This window comes from Microchirus variegatus, assembly GCF_963457635.1.
Source record: "Microchirus variegatus genome assembly, chromosome: 11".
Taxonomy (NCBI): Eukaryota; Metazoa; Chordata; class Actinopteri; order Pleuronectiformes; family Soleidae; genus Microchirus; species Microchirus variegatus.
In genome coordinates this window covers 3978341-4005839 of record NC_139812.1, presented here as the reverse complement: position 1 = coordinate 4005839, position 27499 = coordinate 3978341, and the positions used below count along the sequence as shown (strand labels likewise).

The window sequence follows — 27499 nt, the reverse complement described above, 5'->3', positions numbered from 1 at the left end:
GACAGCAGCGGTCATAGTATTATATGCAGAGTATATACAATATATATATAGGGTATACGTGGATATTAAAATAGCAGCGGGGAGAAATATATTATGTGCCATAAGGAAAAGATTGCATGGGAAGGATGTGTAGTGTCCTTGATAATGTTAGTGGCTTTGCGCAGACACCGGGTGTTGAAAAGTTCCATGAGGGAGGGAAAAGAGGCCCCCGTGATTTTGTTTCTACTGTCCTCACATTTCGTGTATTTCACCCAGCCACCAGGGGGCAATGATAGAAAAGTTTTGCCTCTTTTTTTGGAGCTGCCATCCATCTTCATATTCAGTTCATGGTCTACATTTAGTCAGTTATGTGTAATAGTTGCCGTTGGGTTATATATTACTGATAGTGTTAGCATTGGTATATAATAGTGTTATTGTTTTAGTCTTTCAAGATGTTGCTTGTGAAGTAGGTCCTGATAAAGTACTCAGTTATACCATTAAGTCAGTTGGCAGGTTTTTTTTTTTTTTTAAATTTATGGGGGAAAAAATCAAAATTTTCATTGTTTCAAATGTTTTTGACTTGAGGATTTACTGTTTCCTTGTAAAATTAAAATTCATATTTTAATTTGAAGATCCGATGAAGAGATTGGACTTGACGAAACAAGCCTATTATAAACCATTTGTGCTATATCATATGACAGTGATGTTTAAAGGTCCAGTGTGTAGAATTTAGGGATGATCTATTAACAGAAAGTGAATACAACTTTCTGCACATTTTTATTCTTCTGTATCAAAGCCATGTTTTATTTAAAATATAAAATCATTCAAAAACGAGAAGTGAGAAAGATTGAGATACTACATTCTGTGTTTTGTAGTTGTAATGTGAAACACTTCACTATTACATTTATTTTGAAATCCTGAAAGACTTTAAAACTAAAGGATAAACTCTGATTATAAGTGTTGTAAATATAACTTACATTTTACATGTTAAACATAAAAACAATATACCAAATGCATATTATCAATTAATTTCAGGAAAAAATAGAAGTATGGAGAAGGATTTTATTTTGAAAATATGAAGACGAAATCAAACGTATTAAATTTAAACCATTATTTGATACAATTATAATATTTACAAAACACATCCATTCATCAATATGGTCTCCAGACAGACTCATCGCCTCTAAGAGAAAAACATGCCCCTTCAAAGTAATTGGTCAATGCATTGACAAAGTTTCTGTCCTCCCCTGCTGTTTGGAGTGGTTGGTTGGCTCCACAATAGAAACCGCCAGACTGGAATGGACCACTGTGGCTCACCGGAGGGGGAGGAGGCGACAGGTAGGAGTTGTATGGAGGAGGCTGGGTGGAGTAGGGCAGGGCAGGGAGGTGGTGCATTCTGGGACTTGGAGTGAAGGAGGTCGCCAGAGAGGCGACATGGCCCAGGAACGATGGCTCACTGGTCCACAGAGAAGAGGAGAAGGATCTACAGTCTGTTGAGAGACAGAACACGTTTCTGTTAAGTGTCTGTTTTCACAGACATCAGCGTCCTTCCTGAGCTCTCAACCTCATATCAAAACTTGTAAGTAGTTTGGATTTTTGAATATATGATAACGTTTTTCTCCATTTAATTTTTTAATGTTCAATTAATTTCCCCTCAGTGTTTAAAAGTAATTAAGTACATTTATGGTGTACGATTTTGAGGTTCCTTTGGTACAACTTCTATCACTACACAACATTCTAGAGGGAAACTTTTTCCAGTTTTAAATATGATGCATTATTATTGCTCAAATTATCTACAATAAAGGTTATTAGTACTGTAACAGCTGCGATTGTGACGATAGAAGAGATTGTTTTCATGATCTTGCACCTGATGATGCAGTGCTGCTACCTGAAGGCCTGAAAACCCCTGACTTCACCTCCTTCTGTCGCTGTCCTGTGAAAGAAGGATTGAACAATTAATCAGTGAAAATGCCTCAGACTGAAAGCTTGAGGGTAAATAAAACTATCACAGTAACTCCTCTGGTGCTTACTCACGTCTTGGCAGCCGTGGTCCATCCACGGTGACTTTGATGGCTCTTTGTAGCGTGGCAATCTGAGGGGGTGAGGTCAGAATGTTGATGGAGAGGTTGAAACTCTTGCCTGGAAAAACATAATTTAATATGTACAGGCCTTAAAATCAAGTTAGGTTTCACGACAAAATATAATAAGGACAGTTTTATATGCGGGGGGATAACATCTGCCTCGTCTACCTCTGCCACTGCGGCCTATGAAGCGGAGGTCGTTGAACTGGGCACAGCCTTGCTTCATGGTTGCTGTGGCGTTTCGCAGCTCGGCGCTGCTGTTGTCGTCGTTGCCGGCCATCACTGTGACGACCACACCGTCTGGCACGTCGTTGCCCACGGCAACCACCTGGAGGATGGAGAAAAAGTCAGGGTTAGTTCCCTACCGTAGCACATAGGATTTGAACAGATAGGCAGACAGATGAAATGATAATTACAGTGAAGGCTCTTGGCAGGGTCTTGTTACACCTCCAGTGCTGTGGCAGGCTACTGCACTGGAAGTTGGGGCTGTCAGTCTGAATCAAGCCTCTTGGAGATGCTGTCCTGTGCTGGTGCAGGGGCCGCACCTCCTGGTTATCTACTTGGAGGTTGGTGGATGTTGGTGTTGGTCGATGTTTCCCCACAGGATCTGAAGAGGAAAGGTTTTTTTTTTTACATTATGATTTTTCAAATTCATGTCCTCTGAATTATTGCCACAATCCATCCTCAGCATACACTCTGATCTGCTGCAATTTCATTTTTTTTCTCTAATTATCTTACATGATTATGATTTTTTTTGTGACACATCGACACACAGAAACATCTTTGCAGTCAGACCCATTAAAAAAAAGATGTATTTTTAAACTCCACCATAAAGAGTTCAAATAATGACCTCACTGTACCTGCTTAATAATAACAAAATAATGTTTTCAATAGTTCTATCATCTTCCCACATTAATCTGGTCACGTTTATTTTTATGTGGGATCATCACAGACGTAGAAACACAGAGGTCACAGAATCCGATGAGTCACAGATATCGGTTGCGACGCTTTTTGAGCAGAAACGACAGAAAACTACAAGTACCACAAACCTCTTCCGCCCCGAGTTTCATACGTCATCAAATCGCGCAGAAAATCCGAATAATAAGACGAAGTATCGAGCGGATGAACTGCAGCGTCGTATTACTGAACCTCGTTTGGTGAGTGTTTTGGATTAATTCACGTCTTTCTCTGTTTTTGTGGCTCCACTCGTCCTCCTCCTCCACCTCCTTCTCCTCCTGCTGCTCCTGCTGTCCCGCTTTTGTGTTTTCGCCACCACAGTGTTTGAATAAGAGCAACCTGCGCTGTATTATCATTCACATTTACTGCCGGGGGGGAAGTTACTGCGGTCACACCACCTGTGTGTGTGTGTGTGTGTGTGTGTGTGTGTGTTTGTGTGTGTGTGTGTGTGTGTGTGTGTGTGTGTGTGTGTGTGTGTGTGTGTGTGTGTGTGTGTGTGTGTGTGTGTGTGTGTGTGTGTGTGTGTGTGTGTGTGTGTGTGTGTTCGTTCTTGCACTTGCAGCATACTGAGGACCAGTGAGTGTTTTTAACCAACAAAGTGAGGTCATTTTTACGAAGTGGGGACATTTTGGCCGGTCCTCGCTTTGTTTTCATTGAAATCAAATACCTTAGGTTGTAAACATGCTATACTGCTATACGTGCTATAAAAACCTTTTTTCCAGCCCTGCTGTTTCACACACTGTTTGCTCTGGGGGTCCGCCTGCAGACATTTTATGGTACTGCACCCAGTAGTTCTTTATAGATGTCATTCATGAAGTAGATATTTGTAATTGTGTTGATTAAGTGGAAAGTGGAAATTCTGATCCTCGCTTTGTCAGCAACCCGGTCCTTCGTATGCAGCAAGTACAAGAATGTGTGTGTACATTTATTTGTGTACATGTGTTTGTTACCCCTTTATGACCTTTTCTATTACTGTATTTCTAAGTATTTTAAAAGGTCTTTTTGATTCAAAACTTAGTTTTAGTGTTAGTATAACTGTTGTTGTTTTTGTTGTTAACATTATCTCCAACTAATATTGAGACTAAAACCTGGTCCTAATGAGTAAGGTGAGGGTTAGTCATTAACTGGTCATGTTTAATGTTAGGGATAATGAGTTGTTTACACTGTCCAAATGAAAAAGTGTCAAAACGGTGTCCTTAAAGAATAGCTGCAAAAACCTGTGTGGGGATGCAACTAACGATTCTTTTCATAACATGTCCATTATTTTCCCGATTTATTTATTAATCTGATGGTCCATTGGTGTTTTTCAAACCTGCAAAGGATGTTTGGTGAAATGTTTCAATGATTTATTTGTTATATGGAGGAAAGAAAACCAGAAAATATTCACATTTAAGAAGCTGAAAAATTAGAGGGCTAAAACACCAAACCAATTACTTGATTCTGAAATTAGCTGACGATTCGTTTGGTAATCAATTAATTATCGATTCATCGTTGCAGCCCTAAACTTGTGTTTGTGTCTGTGAGGACAATTTGTGGTTCAGACCCTTTATATGAGGACATTTTCATGTTGTGGGGATATATTAGCAGGTTGCCACCAGGTTTGCTATATGCTATTAGTTGGAAGTGCTGAGCCAGGAAGTCCCAATTATTGTTTATTATCTCTTCCTATAATATTCAACCAATTTCAACAATTCATACATCAAAACATGCGGCTCATCCAGGACATTGGTCACATCACATTCTTTCTGGTACTTATCTCTTGAAAATAAAAGGAATGTGCACACTCTAGGCAACAGCACGAGCACTCGGCATTCCCAACTGGATTTTCTCATTACATCATCATCTCATGCTCTTTTGGTCACTATCTTCTACATTTTTCAGCTCATTTCAGCAATTCCTATATCAAAGCGTTAGCCTCCTTCAGCTCAGTGGCGCTAACATCATTTATTTTCTGCTATTAATATTTTAAATGAAATACTTTGCTTTTTATGCGTTTTTTCTCTACCATAAAAAGTTATGGAGATGACAATGAATGCAAGCAAAGACAACAGTAGTAGTCAGTTTAGGGAGGTTCAATCAATCAATGAACAATCAGGATTAAATAATATTAGTATTTAATTTAGTATTTATTAGTAATTCATCCACTGCTCTGTCTGAAGTTGCAATAGTCAGTGTTTGTATAAATTTAACAGCTATGCCAAAGAAGAATAAAAGGTCCCAGGCTTCAAAACTTCGTTGGCAGCAGTGGAGAGATCGTCATACAGAATTACTTGAAGGAACAGGAACTACTGGTCCTCACTGCAATAACTTGGTCAGTAATACATGCAGTTCAGCTCAAGCACAAGAGTTATTATATCATCATCTTCCGCCATTTTTTTGTGTTTATGAATAGAATAATTACACACACTCAGAGACACGCACAGGTTTGGCACAGCTACCCTTTTAAGGACTCGCATTAAGGACTTTTATTCATTTGGTCAGCCCGACCCAAGCCTTAATCCTAACCTTAACCATAACTAGTTAATGCTAAAAGGTCCTTAGGAGTTAACAAAGCACACACACACACAAGACATTTACATAAAGAGAAGTACACACATGGTATAAGTACTCTATACGCTGCATAGAAAAACATTATGTTTTAAAATAAATATTTTTTATTGTTATTATTACTACTTATATTTATTGAGAGTTCTTGGTTAAACAAAATGAGCATAAAATGAAACAATTATTACAGCTCAAGCTGTTCTCTATGTATTTTGTCTTTTGCGATATGTCAAGTATTGATGAACCCAATGATGATAATATTTCACTATATTATGCAGCCCTACCTTTTTTTCCACCCAGTTTATCGCATCTGGAGATTTTCTGCTTTTTTTCCCTTTGTTGTATGCAATGATTTGCAATGATTCTGATCAATTTGTTGGTTAAGGATTATCACTGTTTCCTAAAACTTAATGCATCCCTTTAGTTTTTAAATTACTGTATGTATCTTTTGCTGGACATGCAGTCACTGTAGCATACAATCTTAATAGAGTTTTGATGACTTGATGATTTAATGATTTGATTTGATTTGAGGTGAGAATTCTTTTTGTGAAAAGTTTTTGTGTCGCTGCAAGTGAAAATGTCTCCAGAGATCAGATATATGATTCATCTTACTGATCGTGAACATATGCCATGTAGTGAAAAGTGAATATATATCTGGTTGTGATGTGGTGTGATGGTGAAGTAGTTAATGCGGCTTTGTTTCTTTGTTTTATTATCATCAGATAGGAGTGGTTATGAGCAGTCCCATGGCTGGTTCCACCGCCTCCAGTTCTAAAGAGCGTCCACTCTCCAGGACCAGCTTCATCCCAGAACTACAGAGCATGATGTGAGACACACACACACACACACACACACACAGTGGGAAACTCACCCCAGTAAAGCATCGGGCTGCTGCTGCTGAACAGACTGTTTGAAGCCATAGAAACCTGTTTAACAAAGAGTTTTGACTAATGACACAAAAAACCAAACTGCGTCAAGGACATAAACTCAAACACAAACATATATAAAGTCCACAAACTCTTTTTTTGTTAAGCACTAAAAACAAAATGAAGATATACTGAAAGGCTGTTTACTTGCGAAAAAAGTTTGTTTTTGATTTGATTTAGAAGTTGGCATAATAATAAACGTTCTTCGGTATTTAGCTGTGGACTGGACTTGCTTGAGTTGAGTTGAAGACGTTTCACCTCTCATCCAAGACGCTTGTGGGTGAGGATGAAGAAACGTCTTGCATGAGAGGTGAAACGTCTTCAACTCAACTTCGATCGCCCACAGCTAACTCCCGAAGAAGAGCTCCACCAACAATAAACCAACATTATCTCCAAATAATAATGGGTGCATTTATTTCATCACTAGATTTGAGTTTACTTATTATTTTAAGATGAACTACAGGACGTAGGACTTTCTTAAAATAAAATAATTTAACATTAAATCACTTCATTGAATAAAATAATAAATCAATGGAAGCTATTAATAATTACATAATTAAGGATTTTTGTCTTAGTTGACAGTGAACTCAACGTCTGTGTGTGCTGGACTCAAACTTGATGAGGACATTTTTGACATAATAAATTTGCAGTGAATGCTACAAAATACAAAAATATTTTACAAGAGAAAATCCGTTGGTGCTTCAAATTTAACAGCAGAAAAATAAAAATATTTAAAAAATGTTCTGAAACATGTCTGTCTATTTTACACTGTCTGTATGGTTTTATCTGCATAGGAAAATAAAATGACTGTTTACTGTCCTAAATCCTTTATGTAGAACCTGTGTAAATGCTGTGACCTCGCCTGTGTGTGTGTGTGTGTGTGTGTGTGTGTGTGTGTGTGTGTGTGTGTGTGTGTGTGTGTGTGTGTGTGTGTGTGTGCGTGCTTTGAGGTACTTACCTTGTTTTTTGTGTGTGCGCTGCAGAGATGTGATGTTGGTGGTCAGAGAGGCTAAAACCCAACTAAACCCCAAAACCTAAAACCTAAAACCAAGATTGAAGACTGAAGCCAACCTGCCCACAACACCAAACCCAAAGCCAGTCTCACCTGTGCGACTGACCAATCAGCTGCTCCCAGTGAGAGGGCGAGAGAGAGAGAGCGGGGGGTTGTGGTGGTGCTGGTGGTGGGGGGGGGGGTCGCTGTCAGGTGTTTGTATGTAACAGACAGATAGTAGGGGGAGAGATGAAGAGAAAGAGACGAAATGAGAGAAGGAAAGAGCTTCAGGATGTGGGTTTTAGGTTAGTTTGTCATCATGGAAGTGGTTTCTCTGGATGCAAATTGAGGTTTGACCAAATTGTGGTCACCCATCCTGTGTGTGTTTGTGTATGTGTATGTGTGTGCGTTCATGCATGTGTGAAGACGGAGAGAGACTTGATTTTATTCTTTTTTCTTTTTGCTTGAAAATTGATTTTCTTGTGATTTTATATGAAGACTGGTGCTTTTATAGACCTTATACTATTTATATATTCAATCAAAAATAGCCTATAGCTTACACAACCCTAAAGTTTTGGTATTGATACCAAAATTATTCTTTTTTGTTTTCTCATGAAACATATTTCTCTACAAACATGTCTTTATTTGAACATAAGACAGTGACATTCACAATTTTGTGGAAAGAAAAGTGCAAAAAAGCTTTAGGATTTAAACGAAAACTCCTCACATTGTTATATAAAATTAATTCCAATTTCATTCATTTAAAGAGCAGCACACAACAGAATAAAATTCCTTTTAAAAATATGAAACTATTAGGTTCAAGAATGTTTAGCAGAAACGTGCAAGCTTATTTATTTAAAATCAGAATAAAAAATGTGTTCTTCTCAGAATTATGGTGCAAAATCCGCACATTAAGGATCAATAAGCACCACAGATGCAAAGGAAAGGTTAAAACAAAGAGGAGCTTAAACTTTAAGAATTGTTCATAAGCTTGTTAATGAATAACATTTGTAATAATTAGCAGCTCATTATCACCTGCACAGCAACTGCTGATTATTTCACGTTTTCACTATGTTTTTCTCTTTATACTAAACTTCTGCGTCTGTGTGTTGTCCAGGTTTGCTCTGGGAGACGCTCGCAAGCCTCTGCATGAGACAGCTGCTCTGGTGGAGGACATTGTCCACACACAGCTCATCACTATGGTAACATATACTTGTACGGCAAAGTGCCTTAAAATGTCTTCAATAAGAAACAAAAAATTTTTTTTTTGCATTTGCTCTCTTAAGCGAACAATAATGTTGCCTTTAATCAGCAGCTTGTTATATATGCCATATATGTATAAGTATGTATATATGTGTATATATATATGTACACATTAGGGCTGTCAAAGGATTAACATTTTTTATCAGATTAATCACAGGTTAGCTGTGGATTAATCACGATTTATTACCATTCGTAAATATGCCAGAAAAATTCAAATTTTCTCTTTATGTTGTTGTAGGAACGGAGAGATAAATAAAGTATGTGAAAATATAAATGTAAAGAACAATAAAATCCTGTAAATAACTAAAAAAAACAACCTATACAAACTTAGTAGAAAATATATATAAATTATAAAGTATAGAAGTTAAATAGTTTTCTTGGGGGTACTAAACCCACAGCAGGAAATTCCTCATCAGCACTTTGAAGCACTGCTTCTACTAGTTAGCGTTAGCGTCAGCTAGCATTCTGACGCTAATGTTAGCTGCTGTTCAAGTCTGTGTCCCCGTTAGTTAGACAAAGTAACTGTTCAGTAACAGCAGTCATTTACTGTTAATGTTATGATTATATCATTATCTGCGCCAGTAGCCTCACTTACAACTGTGTCTTTCTTTCTTTCCTTTTCTTCATCCTCTTTTTTTTCTTCCTTTTCTAACTACCTGATTGATAACTCCTCTTCATTTTCCTTCAGCTTCATTTACAACTTGCAGAACGATAACTTCACACAGGTTAACGTGAGGTGACGTGGGGCCCCTTTAGGGAGGTTTCCTACTGAGATGTCATTGTTGTTTAAGGGGGACGGGGATGCGGCTGCTCACTGATGCATTTAGGCAACAGCCCTCAGGCTCCGAGCGTCGGGTGCCCCCCTATCGGCTCGGGGCCCCAAGCAGTTGCCCGCCGCCTTGCCTGTTCATAAACTGCACGTCTACCTGTAGCGCGATGAAAGTGTGTTAATTCCACAAACTAATCATCCTGCGTTAACACGTTAATTTTGACAGCCCTAATATACATATATATTGTATACATGTACATATGTATATATATGTGTGTGTATATATGTATATATATATATATATATATATATATATATATATATATATATATATATATATATATATATATATATATATATATATATATATATTTATATGAAATATATTTATTGTATCACATGACCGAAAAATGAAATGTCATTTTAAGAACCTTCAAAAAGGATCATTATGATAAAATAGGAATTACATAACATAACTGATGCTCATTGGCCCTTTAATCATCAGCTGCATCAGGTGTGTGAGGGAGCAGCTCTCCGTGGATCAAGGGTCATCTCTGCCGAGGACATCCTGTTCTTGATGAGGAGGGACAAGGTGAGCAACAAACAAGCAAACAACAGCAAAAATCCCACACAACTTTATTCAAAATAAATGAGTTGTAGAAGGACAAAAAAAAGCAATTGCCCTCTCTCTTCTTCTTCTTTTCTGTTTGCCTTCATGTCTCTGGATCAGAGGAAAGTGGCAAGGTTATTAAAATATCTCCAGTTCAGAGATTATAAATCCAAACTACTGAAAGGTATGGAGGAAGACGATATGCAGCAGGAAACAGGTAGATACACTTGCACCCTCACTGCACATGTTCGTGATCTGTCTCTGTTTGTTGTGACAGTTAATTGTGAGTGATTTCTGTTTTGGTTTTGTTCATCTCGTGTGTTTACAGACAGGTGGGGCAGTGCTGCAGGTGCTGCTGTCACTGGTAACCAGCGACGGCAGAGATTGGCCCAGGACTTTCTGTTATGGATGGATCAGACTGGTGAACATGTGTCATTGGCTGAGAGACAGGAAGTTGACCCCATCAAACAGGAGAGGCTGGAGGTCAGTGTTCATGACGCTCTGGCAGCACTGGTAGACAACAGAGGATGTATTTATGATTATTGTAATAACTGATTAATCAGCCACTTCATGTCAGTCACTGTTTTCCCAACCATTAAAATGGCAAACTTCTCAGTCTCCATAGAGGAGCTAAGAAACCCGAAAATATGTTTGCACACGTGCTTAATATCCTTGAAAGTGCTTGAATTTCTGATGAAATATAAAAGTATTTCTCTCACAACAACAATTTCTTTCTGACTCTATAATATTATTTGATGAATAAGTAAAACAATTCCCAGTAGATTTGAACTTTTCTGAAATTCGCAGTAGCCTGTTTGACAAACGACAACCAAATAACATTCAAAGTTAAATCACCTTTCTGATGCTCTGTTTGAACTTCAGCAGGTCGTCTTGTCCATGGTGACGTACCTAGTTGCCGCCATGTGATTGGCCGATTAGATATTTGCATTAACAAGCAGTTGAACAGGTGTTCCTTATAAAGTGGCGAGTGAGTGTATGTGTTTTAATTAAATTCAGCTAAGGCAAAAGACAGTTTTGGTTGTTTATAGGACAGTACCATTTATTTTAATGTGAAACAAGTACGTACAGTAAATATTCTTTTATGTAACTTACCACAGCTCTAAGGTGCTGAAAATGGACCTTGAAATTAAACCTTTTAAAAGGTGTTTGAACACACGAGGCTGAACACCCAAACAAAACTCATTATCACAATTAGTAGTTGCCCTGATTCAATATTTCCCAAACCTTGAAATGATGATGTTCTCAAATGTCTTATTTTTATTGACAGACCACAATTATTCAGTTTTAATGTTTATGTGGAGCAAAGAAAATCACAAAAATATTCACATTTAAGAAGCTGAAAAATCAGAGCGCCCTTATCTGTTGTTAACAAAGAACACTCAAAATAGTTTCCAATTCATTTAGTAATCGATAAATCGTTGCAGCTTTAGCCCTGATGTATGTTGTTTGTGTATTTGCAGCGTTTAGAGCGTCAGACCCGGACTATGGACCAGACTCAGTACTCAGAGTTCTGTGAGAGCCGACAGCTCAGCTTTGGTATGATTTTATTAATCACACAAATTGACTGTTTTAATCAGTATTATATGAATGATAATAGTTTTGTTGTTACTTACTTCCTTACTTCCTGTTTAGTGGTGATCCTAGTTCTAAACCACATCAAAAAAAATATCATCTACTCTATTAATTAAGAAGAAGAATCAAAATCCTGTCTAAATATCAAAAACTCAAACTCTACTGTTACAAAAGAGATAAAAACGGCACATGTTCACATGATGTGAATGTAAATCCAGCGAAGAAAGCGTCAAAGTTTCGGGACTGGCTGGATTGCAGCAGCTTGGAGCTGAAACCCAACAGCATCGCCATGGAGATCCTGTCATACCTGGCCTATGAGTCTGTTGCCCAGGTAACACTTTTCACCCATGATGATTGAGCGCGTCGTGTCTCTCTTCAGCGATAAACCTGGTGATTAAAAACTGTCTCTTTGTCTCTTTCCAGATCGTGGATTTGTCTCTGCTTGTAAAACAGGAAATGACAGCCAAGACCAATCCCATCAGTCATGTGATCTCTGCCAGTTACATCCACTACAACACACATACTGAGGTACAAGCACCATGTCATTTAAAATCACCTACTATATCAGATTGTGAAATTCATGGAGGTGTCATCAGTGAGATTCCTCCTCTGTCTTTCCCTCCATCAGGTAAAGAAGGATCCAGACTCACCTGAGGCCACTCCCCCCTCCACCCCAGGCTCCTCTCACTCATCAAAGCCCCTCCCACAGGGAAACGGCAGTCTGGACAGCCGGGCAAGACAAAGAAAACGCAAAAAGGTGTGTGTGAAGGTGTGTGTGTTAGCTGCAGTTGTTTTTGTCTGTTTAATTGTGTTTGTTTTAGGGTCAACTCATTTCAGATTGGCTCATTATATGATGCAAAAGCAATTATTATCAGTGCAGGATTAAGATTACTATGATTGGACATATTTCAAAGGCTTCTGTCAGTAATATCTACAGAATGTGGTATGTTCACATTCAAGCTATAGTGGCAATGTTGCGATGCTTAATCTCTCACCAACACAAAATATAATTGGTGTAGAGAAGATAAATCCCCATCATCACTTTTGTTTTTTTTTGTTTTTTTAATGAACTGTAGAAAGTGGTCAATGGCTGAATTTGTGGTTGTGTATGAATCAGTAAATGCAGTATTGTGTGTTTCATCAGAGCTGTCCAGCCACAGTGGAACCTCCCAGTGGAGCCATCCAGCCCTGTCACATCAGAGAGGCTATTAGAAGATACAACTACAGACACACAGTATGTATACACACACACACAGCATGTACACACACACACATGCGCTATATCATAAGATTTGTTTTAATGTCTACAGCAGGGGTTCTCAAAGTTTTGATACCTGAGGGCCAATTTAGGAACCCAACGTTGGACTGAGGGCCACCAAAGGAAAAAAAAAGGAAAAAAAAACAGCAATAAATCCCATTTATAATAATTTTAATGACCAGATTGCAGTTCTACAGTTTACACTTATTGGTCTGTATCCAGTAATGTCCAATAAACATTTCACAAGCTTAGTAGCTCCTGGATTTAAACTATCAACTGTAATTCATTGCGGGCCGCACTTTGAGAACCAATGGTCAACAGCAATAAAATCTCTAAACGTAGATGGAATGGAACCCCAGTTAATGATATTGTTAACTTGTTTGTCATTAAACCATTTCATGTTAAATGTCTATTACACCAGGTTTATTCAAGACATCCTTGAGCATTACATACACATGTTGTACGATATCATTCCATTGAAAATGCCAATGATGACAGGATTTGTTAACAGGAATTCATCGTTTTGCATCAGCAAAGCTAGTAAAAGCTTGAGACTTAATCACAGTACTGTGTTATTTGTTGAAATCCTCTTCACATAACCAACAGTCGTCAGTAAAGTAAAATCTAATTATTTTCCAGGTTATTCAGATATAATGTAGATGGCCTCTAATGATCCAACAGGTCAGATCTACAGTCCTCATTCTGTCCAGAAATCAGTATGTTTTTTGCTATTACTACATTGCTAATGTTTGCATGAACAGTTGTTTACAAATCAATCACCGAATACACCTATCAGAGTTGACATTTAGTTTTTTCTTCATTGAGTTGCACAGACTGTTGACCCTCTTTTGAGGAGACGGTGGGTTTGGTCTCCCACTTGGACTGAGATCACCCACAGTCACGCAATGATTCCAAGTCACACTTCAGTAAACAAACTTGTTTTAAAACAACACATCTGATCACAGACCTATTTTAAAACCAAACCCTTTTTTCTCTCTCAGAGTGCTTATTGGAAGAGTGGGATGGCCTTCCTCGCCTGCTGAAGATTATTACCAGAGATGTTCTTATTAAACTGTTTTTTCATCATTGTTATAACAAAGAGTTTTCAATAAAACTGTTTTAATATATATATATTTCGTTGACCCAAACTTGTTCAAATGCAATCTACATGAGGGAAACGCATACAATAATGTTGTCATTGTTGAAAAGAAACTTTATTGGTCACTAATACAGAAACACAAAGCATTACTGAGCATGCTCAAAACTCAGATTGTGACAACATAGCAACATGGAGGCGGGGCTAATCAGGAACTGCCACGACATTTGAATAATTGACAAAAGAGTTAAGTACAATGACTCAGAGGGCGGAAGAGCGAGAACTTGTTTGTGTCTCTGAGCTGCTGCTCCGTGTGTGTGTGTCATGTATGAACGTGTGTCAGCGCGTGATGCTCAGTATTTCTGAGCACTGTTGATCAGCGACTCTCTCTCCATCAGCGACTCTCCATATTTCTGCTGAAGTTCACGTTCTCTGTCCATCTGCCTCCCCACATCCTCCCGCAGAGCCTAACACACACAGAGAGTGTTTGACATTAGCCTCTGGTCATACTAGAGGTCACACATATTTTAATCTCCTGATGGTTCTAAGAAAATATTTTTTGGTTTAAAAGAAAAAAGCCATTCATGTACAAAAGCAGTCAAACTGTAAAACACACAACTACAGCTTTGATGGTCTACCAGCATAATGCTGTCTATCATTTGACAAAAAGAAAAACTGTTGATGCTTGTGGTGATTTAAATGATTGAAGTTTCGCCCACAGGCTTTTTCCGAGGAATCAAATTTAAGTTCCTAAATAATGTTTTTATCTCCCCCTCTAAGAAAGTCCCTGCTCAAACATTTGGGTGGAGCTTGCAACATTTAAAAATTGATAAGTGAAGAATTTCTACATTTTTATTTCACACACTAACATGTAATGTTTGATATGCACAAGATTTTAAAAAACATTTAATTTCCAGGTGAACTGTTTCATGATCATGTACTGCTGTTTAAGTGTAATGATCATTTGTGACCGATCGTGTGCAGCAGAAAAATAGATGAACAGAAACTGTTCAAACTGACATTAGTGTCTTGTTAGACTGGAGAAAATAGAAAGCTTTGTCAGTTAAATAAATAATACAATTCTATTATAACTTAAGTTGTAATAGGTGACTTAATTGTAGAAAATGTAAAAGTAAACAAAGGTAGATAAATTGATTCATTTGTTATCGTTTCGAAAGAAGGATGGATTTATAGTTTCAGAACGTCAAATAATGGGCTTTTTTATGTCAGACATTCAGACGGGTCACAGTGGGAAAAATACAAGGAGTAAGTAATCAAATGAACCATGTCTGAGTTTCAATTAGCTTCCTCAGTTTCAGAGTCCAAGCTGAGAGTTTCACTGTGACACTGTCCTGACTCACATGAACTGAATGGAGTCATCGTTAATGTGATCAGTAACACCTGTGGTCTTCCCACTAACCAGGGGCGGCGCTACGGCTGCCCCCCAAATTTAGAGCCTTGCCCCCACAGCTGCCCCCCTAACTTTTGTGTTAGGGGGGCAGCAAAAAACTTTACTTGTAAAAACATCCGCAACTATGTCCACAAGCTTTTCTAAGTAGTGAAACAAACAATAAATTGACCAAAAGTCAATAATTGTAAATATAATCTTAGGCCCCTGACTCACTTAGCTACGGCCCTGCATCAAACATGCAGTGCGCTATTCAGACTCACAAGTCTGCTGCAGTGGCTCTGCATACCTGGCACAGAGTGGCTTGTGATTTGTAAGAGCGTTTTGATCTTTGATTAGTTTTGATTTTAGTAAAGACAACAACAGCTTCATACAATATATGAAAACCTGTCATGTTTTAATCCATAACATTTCGCGGGATTACTTTACAAAACACTACGCAGCATCTATCACAGCAATGAGTTAAACCAGGTGACATCCTTTACTTTTCTAACTGGGAAAATAACAACTACAATAGCATTAAGTAGTCTAAACATCACTGTTCTGTGTAATAAATATCTTCTGATTTTAGATTTGTTGTACGTATTAGCTACATGGCCCTACAGTGTAGTGATACAAGGATAACCAGAGCTTCTCACAATGAAAGAAGAGCAAAAAGTGGGGATGTTGAAAGGGTTTTTAGTAAGAAAAGTGCACAGCAGAAGAGAAAGAGGGAAATAATGGAGAAGGTAGTGAACTGGAGAGACCAGGAGGCTCAACGCAGAAGAAGACCACAGAAGGAGATGAACAAACAAGTGAAGGAGAAGAGGATGTGAGGGATGAAGAGGAGGAGGCTGCTGCAGATTCAGAAAGTGAGACAGAGGGTGGAGTGACAGGGAGGAAGAGGGTCCTCAGCCTTTTAAGTTTGTTTTCTAATATTTTTGATTATTGTACTTTTTATTTTAGATTTTAATGCAACTATTAATACTATAAAACTTTAAATACTTTTTAAGAGATGCACTGGGCTTGTTCCTGTTTATGATAAACGAGTAATTTTAAAAAGTAAGTTTTTAAGTATTTTTATTTTTGTTATGTTAAATCCATTTACATTTCGTGATTTTTGCGTACCGTCCTCCCATGCCACCCTGCCAAGACCTCTTGCCCCCGCTTTGCCACCCCATGTAGAATTGTCTATATCCGCCACTGCAGCTAACACATGTCAAAGTGGCTGTGTACTGCTACAGCTGTTCATTATGAGCATAAATTATGTTATTGACTCCAGACATTAACACGTATTGATCTTAAATTACCTCCTTTCTCCTGGGAATGGCAGTATCCTCTTGTTTCTTTAGCTGATTGAAGGTCTGGAGCTCTGTGGCTGCCTGCTCCACCTAGTGGACACCATGAGGATGACATCAGTAAAATCTTGACACTACAGATTATTTTATCATCACATTATTTTACTGATGAATCTTTCAGAAGAAATTAACAAGACATGTAATTAACAGACAATAGTTTGACATTACATTCAGAGTTGCAGTTAACACCACATTAACAGCTGTTGGACACTGGAATTATTTCAAACATGAAACAAAAATATACAATTTGATTAGGGCTGTCAAAATTAACGTGTTATTTTTTTTTAACCCATTAATGCACTTATTCACTTTCATTGCCCTTCGGGTAGACGTGCAGTTTATGAACAAGCACGGCAGGCAACTGCTTGGGGCCCCGAGCCGATAGGGGGCACCCGACACTCGGCGCCCCCAAGAAAACTATTTAACTTCTATACTTTATATTTTGTTTATAATGGGAGTTATTTACAGTGCAATGTATAATTGCATACATTGTTTAAAAAAAATGTTTAAGTTATATACAGCATTTAATTTTTTCTATATATTTATATTGTCTTATGTGGGTTCTTTACAATGTAATGTTTATTTTTTTACTAAGTTTGTATAGTTTTTTTTTAAAGTTATTAACAGTAATTTATTGTTCTTTACATTTACATTTTCACATACTTTATTTATCTCTCCGTTCCTACAACAATATTAAGAGAAAATTTGAATTTTTCTGGCATATTTACGAATGGTAATTAATCGTGATTAATCCACAGCTAACCTGTGATTAACCCATTAAGGCCTGAAGCGCCTGAAAAAAAAATTCTCTAAAACCTGAGGTTCAATGGCTACTAAATGACTGATTTCTCAGCTTTTGTAGCAGAGGGGAAAATAAATTAATATCAACGTGTCAGTGCCTTGATTTAGTCCTGATGGAGTGTGAAGAACAAGAACATCATGTAATTACTTTAACAGTCTGCTTCATATGTGACGGTGATGGATCTTACAGCGCTGCGGCATCTGCAGGTAAATCCACTGTCACCCCTGGTGCACGGTTGTAAACAATCCATCGATTATGGTGGTATTTAACGTCATTATCACCGACCTCGTCGTCTTCAAACATAATTATGTTTTAACAATAAAATCCCGGTCAATTTGTTCAGCACGTTCGAAGATATCAGCGATGGCGTCATCGAAGACGAAACACCTCAAAATCACTGCCTTCAGAAATTTCTTCGCTGTCAAAGTCCTCCATGTTTGCTCGAAGTAATCTCAAAACAATGTCGCGAGGAACCCTTATACCCCCCAAAAATTGACATATCCGCTTTACCGGCGTCTATGAGAGAATAAAATGGGCAGCCGCTCTCCCGGCGTCAATGGTTGAAATGCGGCAGTGCTTTCCCGGCGTCAATGGGTTAATCTGATAAAAAAAATGTTTATCTTTTGACAGCTAGATAGAAATAGAAAGTCCAGACACAGTAAGACTGGTTGATGTTCAGTACCTGTTCCCAGAGCTCGCTGTGCTGCTTCAGGAGTCCCAGCGCCCTGGACTGAAACCCTCCCAGTAGGATTTTCAGTTTCTTCTCCAGTTTTGCTGCTCTTCTGGCCTCTGCGGTCATGTGACCACGGTTCACCTAGAAGGAAGACAACACTCGGATTTCAGTGTTTGGAGTGGCGTGCAGAATTTTTGGGGCATATTTTGTGATACTTCTCGAGTTCTTCACCTCTAGTTTTTTCTCCAGGCTTTCAATGCGGTCTTTCTTTGAGGCCAGGTTAGCTCTGGTGTATCTGTTCTGCCCAGGGAGGTATAACACCTGAACAAAAAGAAGACACAGATGAAAAAAAAAAAAAAAATACTCATTGGCTGTGTGTTGATATCTTTTTTTGGGTCGGGGTGGCTGGTTGCAATCCTGCAATGTTTACCTGTCCATAACATTCCTCCCACACCTGGCTGTAGGCCTCCATGCTCAGATCACCATGACCCATTCCTGCCTTCACCACCTCCATTTCTGCTGCCAGTATCACTTTAGCCTGTTTATCAACATGTCACAATCAGTCAGTTCATCAAGCAGCAGTTATAATAATCAACCGAGAGATTTTTTTTGCCTAGTCAATAACATTTTGTGTTACCTGCTCCATTTCCTCTGTGCTGACTGGCTTGTAGGAATGCGTCTCCAGGTATGTGATATGTGAAGCGTTGTTGGAGGTTGATGTCGGGCCCCTGGTTTTGCCACGTTGCAACTGGGTGGCTGCGTTGGCTGACGGGTGGTGCAGACAGTCGTGGTGCAGCATGGTGATCATTTCTTGTTTGATCAGCTCCTCTGCCAACTGGAGGTCGGAGAGCGGCTCCACGGAGGCGGGACGCAGGACGGACTCGTTCACCTGCAGAGACGTGTGGTGATACACCAATATCATCACAGTGAAGCTCATGAAAGCTCCCACAGATCATGTCTTATTTTGTTTCAAGCTCAGTGTTTAGCCTTCAGGAGTGAGTCTTTACCTCAACGGGTCTGGGGAGGCTCCTCTGAACAGACGTGTGTCGCAGCTTCAGCTCTTTTTCTCTCTCTGCGTCGCGCTGAGACTGACACACCCACACAAACACAAATAGATGATCAGTCTTCGGTGCATGTTCAAACAGAGTGGATGCAGCCAAAGTCTGCTCCGGAAACGACTGCTGTCCACATTACTCTGGCATTTAAGATTCTTGAAAACAAAGACGCCTGAAAAAGCTGCTGTCTGTTTTTGTTGAAAAGTCCAGGCCTGTGTTTTAGTTTTGACAAACAGAAACGTAGTTACCTGTATTTGCTTTCTGACTGGTTTTAAGGCCTTAACCCTTTATTTAGGTTACCATTTCACCTCATTCTTACCCTAGATTTCCACTGGACCGCGTTACAGCCGTGGCACGTTGGCTGTGCCGTCGCCGTTGCAAATAGCTTCCATTCTAATCAATGAGAGCATTTCCACTGGGCGGTGGACAACAGAGCAGAGCAACAGAGCAGATCGCACTAGACAGGAAGTGCGACATAGACTCAAATAGGGCTGTAATCAACCAAAGAAACTCTTGGTCGACTAAAGCACTGAAATTTCGACCAAAAATCGACTAATCGACGGGGTGTACTCACAGTTGAGCGATTTCATTCAAAATTAAGAAAAGTAATCAAAATGTAATCAAATGTAATTAGTTACATTACTTTGAGAAAGTAATTGAAATAGTTACACTACTATTACATTTTCAACAGGGTAACTTGTAATTGTAACCAACTACATTTCCAAAGTAATCTTCCCAACACTGCACACACATGCCTAGTGTAACAGAATGGTCACATAATGTGTGTTTAGGTGTGCTGGTATGTAACAACGGGTAGTGTTTGTGTGTGTCAGTCATCAATCGAACTGGTGTCCACTTCTATCGTCTTCTAAACAGGCACCTAATTCACAAAATCAACACCGTGCTACTAAAGCACATGCATTTGCAAACTAGCATCTGAGACCATGAACACCTCAGAAAAATGCTAACTGTCATTATAAATCAAGAAGTAGAAGCTCAAGGTTTTTTGCAAACAGCAGAATTTCCCCCTAGTGGTAATTCTTACTTCCTAATTAGCTTAGCCCCAAAAAGCAGAAGACTAAGTCCACTTTATATACACAGTGTATGGTATGGAAACACATTACTTGGAGCTAAAATGTTAATCTAGACACTGAATTTTTGTTGAAAACAGCACTTTGGAATGTCATGTGGTAATATGGATGTAGCCTTCTATGACAAGCTGTGTTCAAACTAAGACCGAAAACACGACCATAATATTCACATTGTTTATAAAAGGTAATTTACAATTACTGCCTGGGATGCAGCGTTGTTTTTGATTGTTTACTTGTTTGCATACCTGCTTGCGTGACTCTATGTCAGACGAGTCCTCTATGAAGCCCGTCTCTGACTCCGTTTCTTCAAGTTCTTTCTCTGCGTTTTCTGGGAGAACAATCTCAAAGTCGTTCTTGGGAACAGGAAGTGACATCAGGCCTTGTCTCAGCTGCTGCAGGCTTTCCTTTTGCTGTGTGTGGAGAAAATGGAAACAGGGTGTTTGCAGTTTTATAATTGAGATCGGTTACATTGATGTTGAAATTGTTAAATAGAACAGAGAGTGTGAGATGTGTATTTGTAGCAGTGTGTGTGTGTGTGTTTACCATGTGTTTAGCGAACGCAGGGTCAGTCAGTTGCTCCTCACTGTTAATGTTCAGTTTGTCTCTCAGAGGTGTACGAGCCGGGGTCAAACCTGGCGTTGTAACCCCACGTGGTGTCATCACCCCTCCGGCCTGTGGGGTCATGCCCTCTGACCCCTGACCAGGAGTTCTGTTTGAGATGACATAAAGCAGAAGTGTGTAACTTTAAAGTGTACATACAAATTTCCCATTACATTCAAATTATTGCCAAGTGAGTTCACACACAGCTGATTAAGCCCATCAGCTCCACACGTTTTCTTTTCATGTTATCTGGCAACATTCTTAGAAATAAAGGGAGATGGTTACATACTATGGCTTTTTCTAAAGCAAATCAAGCGCTCTCGTAACAGCTGCCTCACTACATGTTTAATCAAAGCTGCTGCTGTTCCTGTACCTGCACCAGACTGGTTGAGTAATGTTATACTAAATAAAACAGATAAAGAGGAGTGACAGCGCTGCTAACCTGAACGGTGTAGTGAGAACAGTGTTAGGCGTCTGTATCTGCTGGTGCTTAGGTGTCACTCCGCTGAAGTCACTGTCTTGCAGCGGTGTGTTGAGGCCGCCCTTCAGAGGAGTGTCGATGTTGGTCAGAGCCATGAGGTTCTGAGCCTCCTGGAAACACAAACACAGTAGAAGTCAGTGTAATGACAGAGAGAAGGAACAACAATAAGCATGTGTCAATAGTGTGCATTTAAAAAATGTTACATGATCTTTCTCATTTTTACACCTCATTTTATTCAATCTAGTAAAAAACAGCACATTTTATATTTTACCAAACCAGGCAGCAAATGCATTAACCTGAAGTATCCTGTCCTGTACAGCAGGGGTGCGGGGAGTCCGTAGTCCCGTTGCCATTGCGTTGGTGATACTGTACTCTGACAGGAGGGTGGACGAAGCAGAGTTACCGCCTTCACTCTCCTCAGCGGCTTGACGGGCCACCTCGCTGGCAACGCCCAATTTAACAACTTCCTCCAACTCAGCATCACTGATCTGTGAAAAAAAGCAAGTAAATATGAAAAGAAATCAAGGAAAATCAAGGATAACAGTGGGTCTGTGTCTGAACCAAAAGTACCTGTGGTGCAGGTAAAACCAGCTTGGAGCGTTTTTTGGTGAACTCAGCCACTCCGCTGGTTTGAAGGATGGCAGATGGTAGATCGCTCTCTTTCTTCTTCTTAATCTTCTGCTTATCCTTCTTCCTGTCCTTCTCTTCCTGCTCACTACACACAAACATCAAAAGACCGTTAGTCTTCTCTTTAGAATCAGTTCACTACAAAGATTTGCTCAAAAGATTTGTTCACCGAATCGTTCAGTACTTCCTGCATGACCGGAGTGCAGACAGATTGTGATTCAGTTCAGTGTGTTCCCTCACAGCGAGAAGAGTGGAGACCTCTCAGTCTGCTGTTTTTGTCATACTAGTGCAGTGGCTGGAGGAAGTTTGCATTCCGATAGAGGGAGCTGAAGAAGATCCTCCGGTAATGGCCAAATGATTTTTCTTGAGTTCATTGAAACTCAGCAGCTGCAGCAGCAGCTAAAGCAGCGCAAACCCGCTGGTCGCTGGTGCTGCGTTGGAGGCTGTCGCAGAGCTAGGGCCCTGTGAAATCCATTTAAATTTTTTCCAAAATCCGTTTTCTTTTTTTCCAAATTCAGTTTTTTCCGTTTAAATTTTTTAGAATTTTTTTTTTACCTTCTATACTTTACTTTACCACCATAGAATGTGTTTTTTGTGTCCGTGAATAAAATGTCCACTGAAATGCAACTTTCTTCTTGAATACACTGACTTCTCAATTGTTCAATTGTTTTCACTTTCACTTCACAAGTTAAATCCTAATTAAGTAAATGCCAGTGAATCTTAAAACAAGCCATGCAATGCTGGTCACATTTAAAAGTAAATTAATTAACATAAATAAAAAGGTGGTAGTGCCCCCTCATCTGGTGCAGACAGATTTCTGCGCACCGCCCCTGCGCTGTACTGTTCACCCTCTCCTGCGCCGTGCGCTTCTCCGTATGCAGACTGGATCATTTCTCTACACGCAGTTTTACCCCTACAACTCTGCAATTAAGGGAATAACAGATGCATCAGATGAGCCGATGTCTTTAGTTATTAACTGCTCAAAGAGAGAGAATGTTCTCTGGTGGGAAGTGAATGTCACGGGGAGTTCATAAGTTTTACTTTTGGGCAGAGACTTTCCAGCATTTAATAGGCGATGTTCCAGTTTACTCGCCGTGGTTCGGCCGCCGAATTATCGGTGCATTCCTAAATATAACATCTTTATTGACAATAACAATATAACCGTAATAATGGCGTATTTGATGGTGTGACTTGAGTTTCAATCGGCACCTGGACAAGGGGACGCTCCCCGGATACATGCGGGCGCAGCGCACTTGTTCCGCGGTTTATAAAAATCTGTGATGTATAAAAAAAAAGTTTATAAAAAGTAAATAAACAAGTAACACGCACTGGGGGGAAACCCTGGCCGGGTGAGTGTTTGTGAGGAGATGCACAGGTGGTGCATTTAGAGGGTGTCCCCCCCTTGCCCTCCGGAACTTTTTGAAGGCCTAAATTTTCCCAAAACTGATTTATCAACGTTTAATACTTTTTAAGACCCTGTGTTAGCACGGGACACACAAGGAGATCCCCTCACTGAGTGAGTAAGTGAAAGACTGAGCAATATGTTCAATGTCTATGTGTCAGCTGAACTGGGAGACAAATCAATTGCTTCTCAGTAATCGATTCAGTTCAGTTCACCCAAACACACAATGCTAACGAACCAACACTAGTGAGTTTGTTTTCATGCACAGTTAAGTCAAGCTATGGTTGTGGGGAATCTATTTATTGAATGTACGCTGGGTGGTGACACGCCCCCTTTCAGCTTGTCAGTATTAGGTGGCTTACAGTTTAGTTTAGTCTTGTCCAACCACAAATGATTTGCCATGTTTTTCTGGCTGTTGTTTCATTTCAACTTCAGGCACTTTTTTTCTAACTTCATATAAACATATGGAGTATTCAAGTTCCAGTTCACATGAAGCATTTTGTTTTTAGATGCTAAATGTTTTAAAATATTACTGACTTGCGTAGTTCTCCATCCAAGTGCTGCTGGCGGAGTCGTTTGAAGTTTGGCTCCTGGGCGTCGTACTGCTCCATGCTGGTGTCGTAGAAACCCTTCAAGTTAAAAAGTCAACAATTAATCCAGTATGCAATACAACTGTAAAAAAATACTATTCATGATTGAATATATCACTTTAATGACCAGTCCTCTTTACCTGTGCAGGCTTCTTTTCAAAGGGAATTTCAGCATTGTAGTCCACTCCTCTCTTCTTCTTCCTCTTCTTTTGGACATCGATTCCTGCTGCTCTGAGCTCCCTACGTTTCTGTAGAGCAGCCAACCGCCTGCAACAGGATGTGAATATTTTTATGGCATATCAGCAAAAAGTAGGAAAACCAAAGTATTTCAGAAGAAACAAATCCTGTGAAAATCAGCCTAACCTGGCCTCCTCCAGCTGTTTCTCTCTGGCCTTCCTCTTTGCTTTTTTGCCCTGGGTGTTCGCCAGGCGAGCCCTGGCCTCTGACAGCATCTCCAACTCATCTATAGACGGAAACACACAGCCAGTTTATTTTTTGACACACATGAGCAAAATAAAATCTGTGTGATATAATAATGCTTACTGGAAAAGTCTGACTTTCACCATCTGTGTCAATATTCATTATGTTATTGTACCTTCATCCATATCCACAGGGTCAGGTCTGGCAGGTTTAGTTTCAGGATTAGGGTCGATCTCTCCTGGTTTCAACTTCCTGGGGTCGTCTCCCACTTCCTCTTCATTTTCTCTTTGAGCAGCCTTGTCTCTAAACACATACACACAAATATGTGCTAACTGTAAATATAATTTATTCTCAAATAAATTTAAACAACATAGCTGCTTAAAAACATGTTATGTTTGTGGAACATTCAGCATCAGTGGAGAATAAATGTTAGTAAGGTTGTGTAAAACCGTACAGCAGGTATTCATAGTGCTCCAGACACTGGGCAGCAGTACGTCCTATGATAGGAGCAATGGTTCTCCACTGAGTGGGCATCAGCTTGGCCAAATGCAGGAGCTTCTCCTCCTCTTCTCTGGACCATTCTGTTTTCTTGATGCTGGGGTCCAACCACTCATACCTGCAGACAAACAGATCTATGGTGAATAACCTTCATTTAACTTATCTTATGCAGTAGTAGAGAAAACAACAGAGAAAAATAATAAACAAACAAAACAATTTTTTTTTTTTTTAAATCAATGGTTTTTATAATGTCCAAACAAACTTTAATGCCGGTTTAAAACACCATTATGTATTATGAATGAACATTTAGAAAAAGTCTGGAGTGGAAGTGCTGTGACTGACACCATGTGTGTCTCTGTGTCAGACTCACCATCTGGCTTTGCACTGTTTGGCAGATTTGCGATGCAGTAGAGATGCGATACGAGACCACTGGTTTTTCCCATATTTCATCACCGCTGCCTTGAGGATCTCATCCTGAGAGAGTGAAACACACACAAATTATTATAGGTCGTATTTTCCTTGAGACAAACAAATGTAATAGTATCCCATATACACTGCACCCCATTGAGAAAGGGTTTACTTGCTAGACATTGCTGCCAGTGACCCCCGTCAGAGCCATTAAGAAAGCCAACGGGTAATCAGCGGAGAGCCATCCTACATTAAAATGTTCTGAACTTAAAGCTAGAGTAAGTAACTTTTAGTTATTTTTTATAGTTGTTGTTATTAATTTACCTTTATTTGGTATTCACGAACAGAGATAATGTAATACGATTTGCATGTGGCTTCCTTCATTTGAAACGCTATCAGATCACTCTGAGGGAGTGTTTGTGTGTCTACAACAGCAGCACAGGGGCGGGTGGGGGCAAGAAGTGTTGATCCCATCAAATTATTGAAAAAACTGATTCCTTTTATCAGTGCAATTCACTCTAACTTTAAGTGGGCACTTATTTGTGTTTTCTGTCGAACTCCAACCTTATTACAGCAACCTTGTTTTGGAAGCACAAATAATGATGTTGCCTTTATCTATATTGGCATAAAATGAATAATTTCCTGTGTGCAGCACAGACCAAACGCCCATGACACCAGCAAATTCAAGTTTGCCTTATCATACACGCATACGTTCGACAGAAGTCAGTCTATTGGCAAACCAATAGTTGTTAGCACTTAGTAGATAAACAGACAATTTAGCAGCTGGTATAAAAATCAACAACTGGCTCCCTCTCTCGTCGCTTTGGACACCCTGGAGCATACGTGCATGCGCTGAAATGATGTTGTTTGACAGATTTGAAGTCATCATAAAATAGAAAGTAACAGGGGTTCTAATTCCTCTGAGTTTCTCATTTTCTGGGGCCCCTCTTAGCTCGAGGCCCCACGTAAAGGCCTACTTTGTCTACAAGAGTAATGCCTCTGAAGTAAAACCTCAGAATCAGAATTAAAAACACACCCGCTCCACACAAACTTAATGGACAGCAACAACATAAATTGTGCCCAACAGTATCGGTGCAAGTACAGGCAATAAGCTACACTCTCAAAGTTAGCGGCTAGCTTCATGCAACTCAGGCTCATAGGCTTGTTATAACAGATTTAGCATCGAGCTAACACAGACAGCCATGTAAACACGTACCTCAGTGTTGCGCCAGACGCCTCCTTTTATCATAATTCGTGGCATCTTGGCGGATCGTTGCGATTTTCTTCTAAAACAGAAATATCACACCCGGTGTGGCGATAAACTGTTCCGCCAAAACAAATACAAAACACAAAATTAAAGACAACCAGCGCACAGCGATACGGCGCTACTGTAGAACATGCAGCAGCTATCCGCCGGAAACGTGTGACGTAGAGTTGCAACGCTGTGCCGAACTGTATTATGGGTATTACACTGTGTGTCTGTTAAAAGTCGCCCGCCTGATTTTTTTTCATGGTGCCCTCTCGTCTTAATGCTATATCAAAATGCTCTCGAGCTGCAACTAACGATTATTTTCATAATCGATTAATCCATCGATTATTTTCACGATTAATCAAGTAATCGTTTGGTCCATAAAATATCAGAACACGTTAAAAAATGTTGATCATTGATTGTCAAACCTTGAAATGATGTTCTCAAATGTTTGTTTTGTCCACTAACCAAAATGATTATGTTTTAATTATTTCTTTGTTATCTGGACTAAAGAAAACAAAACAAAATATCCACATTTAAGAAGCTAAAACAGTCAGAAATCTTATTTTAATAATGAAAAAAAAATTAAAACCGATTAAACGAATATCAAAATAGTTGATGATTAATTTAGTCTAGTTAATTTCGACTAATAATGGAGTAATTGTTTCAGCTCTAAAATGCTCCATAGGTTTTAACACTCAAAAACACTTTTGCACAAGTTAAATTGATGAGAAATGCTCTTTGTGAAACTGTCTCGCATTTATCTCTTGTGAATTCAAATATAAACTTTG

General features: G+C 39.3%; 3 protein-coding genes across 3 annotated transcripts; 1 reads left to right on the top strand and 2 right to left on the bottom strand.

Moving 5' to 3' along the window:
* Nucleotides 1-1131: 1131 nt before the first annotated feature.
* On the bottom strand, nucleotides 1132-3137 carry runx2a (RUNX family transcription factor 2a; the record flags this gene model as incomplete). Its single annotated transcript, XM_083897998.1, has 6 exons — nucleotides 1132-1469; nucleotides 1847-1912; nucleotides 2014-2118; nucleotides 2229-2388; nucleotides 2477-2667; nucleotides 3110-3137. The coding sequence occupies 6 exons, from the start codon at nucleotides 3135-3137 to the stop codon at nucleotides 1132-1134; spliced, it is 888 nt and encodes a 295-aa protein (XP_083754124.1).
* Nucleotides 3138-3183: 46 nt separating this feature from the next.
* Nucleotides 3184-14014, top strand: supt3h (SPT3 homolog, SAGA and STAGA complex component; the record flags this gene model as incomplete). Its single annotated transcript, XM_083897997.1, has 12 exons — nucleotides 3184-3217; nucleotides 6284-6387; nucleotides 8596-8680; nucleotides 10016-10102; nucleotides 10241-10337; nucleotides 10449-10603; nucleotides 11602-11677; nucleotides 11932-12044; nucleotides 12137-12241; nucleotides 12342-12470; nucleotides 12858-12947; nucleotides 13973-14014. The coding sequence occupies exons 2-12, from the start codon at nucleotides 6296-6298 to the stop codon at nucleotides 14012-14014; spliced, it is 1071 nt and encodes a 356-aa protein (XP_083754123.1). The 5' UTR covers nucleotides 3184-3217; nucleotides 6284-6295.
* Nucleotides 14015-14169: 155 nt separating this feature from the next.
* Nucleotides 14170-26851, bottom strand: cdc5l (CDC5 cell division cycle 5-like (S. pombe)). Its single transcript, XM_083897244.1, has 19 exons — nucleotides 26676-26851; nucleotides 25422-25525; nucleotides 25008-25169; nucleotides 24729-24856; nucleotides 24497-24596; nucleotides 24274-24400; nucleotides 24081-24172; nucleotides 22085-22229; nucleotides 21811-22002; nucleotides 21476-21624; nucleotides 20977-21142; nucleotides 20679-20843; nucleotides 19295-19375; nucleotides 18925-19176; nucleotides 18718-18825; nucleotides 18519-18608; nucleotides 18297-18428; nucleotides 16765-16845; nucleotides 14170-14534 (listed from the first exon to the last, which is right to left on the bottom strand). Exons 1-19 carry the CDS (start codon nucleotides 26718-26720, stop codon nucleotides 14421-14423), a joined length of 2433 nt encoding a protein of 810 aa, XP_083753370.1. The 5' UTR covers nucleotides 26721-26851; the 3' UTR covers nucleotides 14170-14420.
* Between the last annotated feature and the right edge of the window lie 648 nt (nucleotides 26852-27499).

Excerpts from the sequence above, each read along its gene's own strand:
- cdc5l (XM_083897244.1), bottom strand. The coding sequence starts at position 26,720 with ATGCCACGAATTATGATAAAAGGAGGCGTCTGGCGCAACACTGAG. Across the intron at positions 25,170-25,421 it reads AAACAGTGCAAAGCCAGATG|GTATGAGTGGTTGGACCCCA; the intron begins GTGAGTCTGACA and ends GTTTGTCTGCAG. Across the intron at positions 20,844-20,976 it reads CTGCGTTCGCTAAACACATG|CAAAAGGAAAGCCTGCAGCA; the intron begins GTAAACACACAC and ends CTCCACACACAG.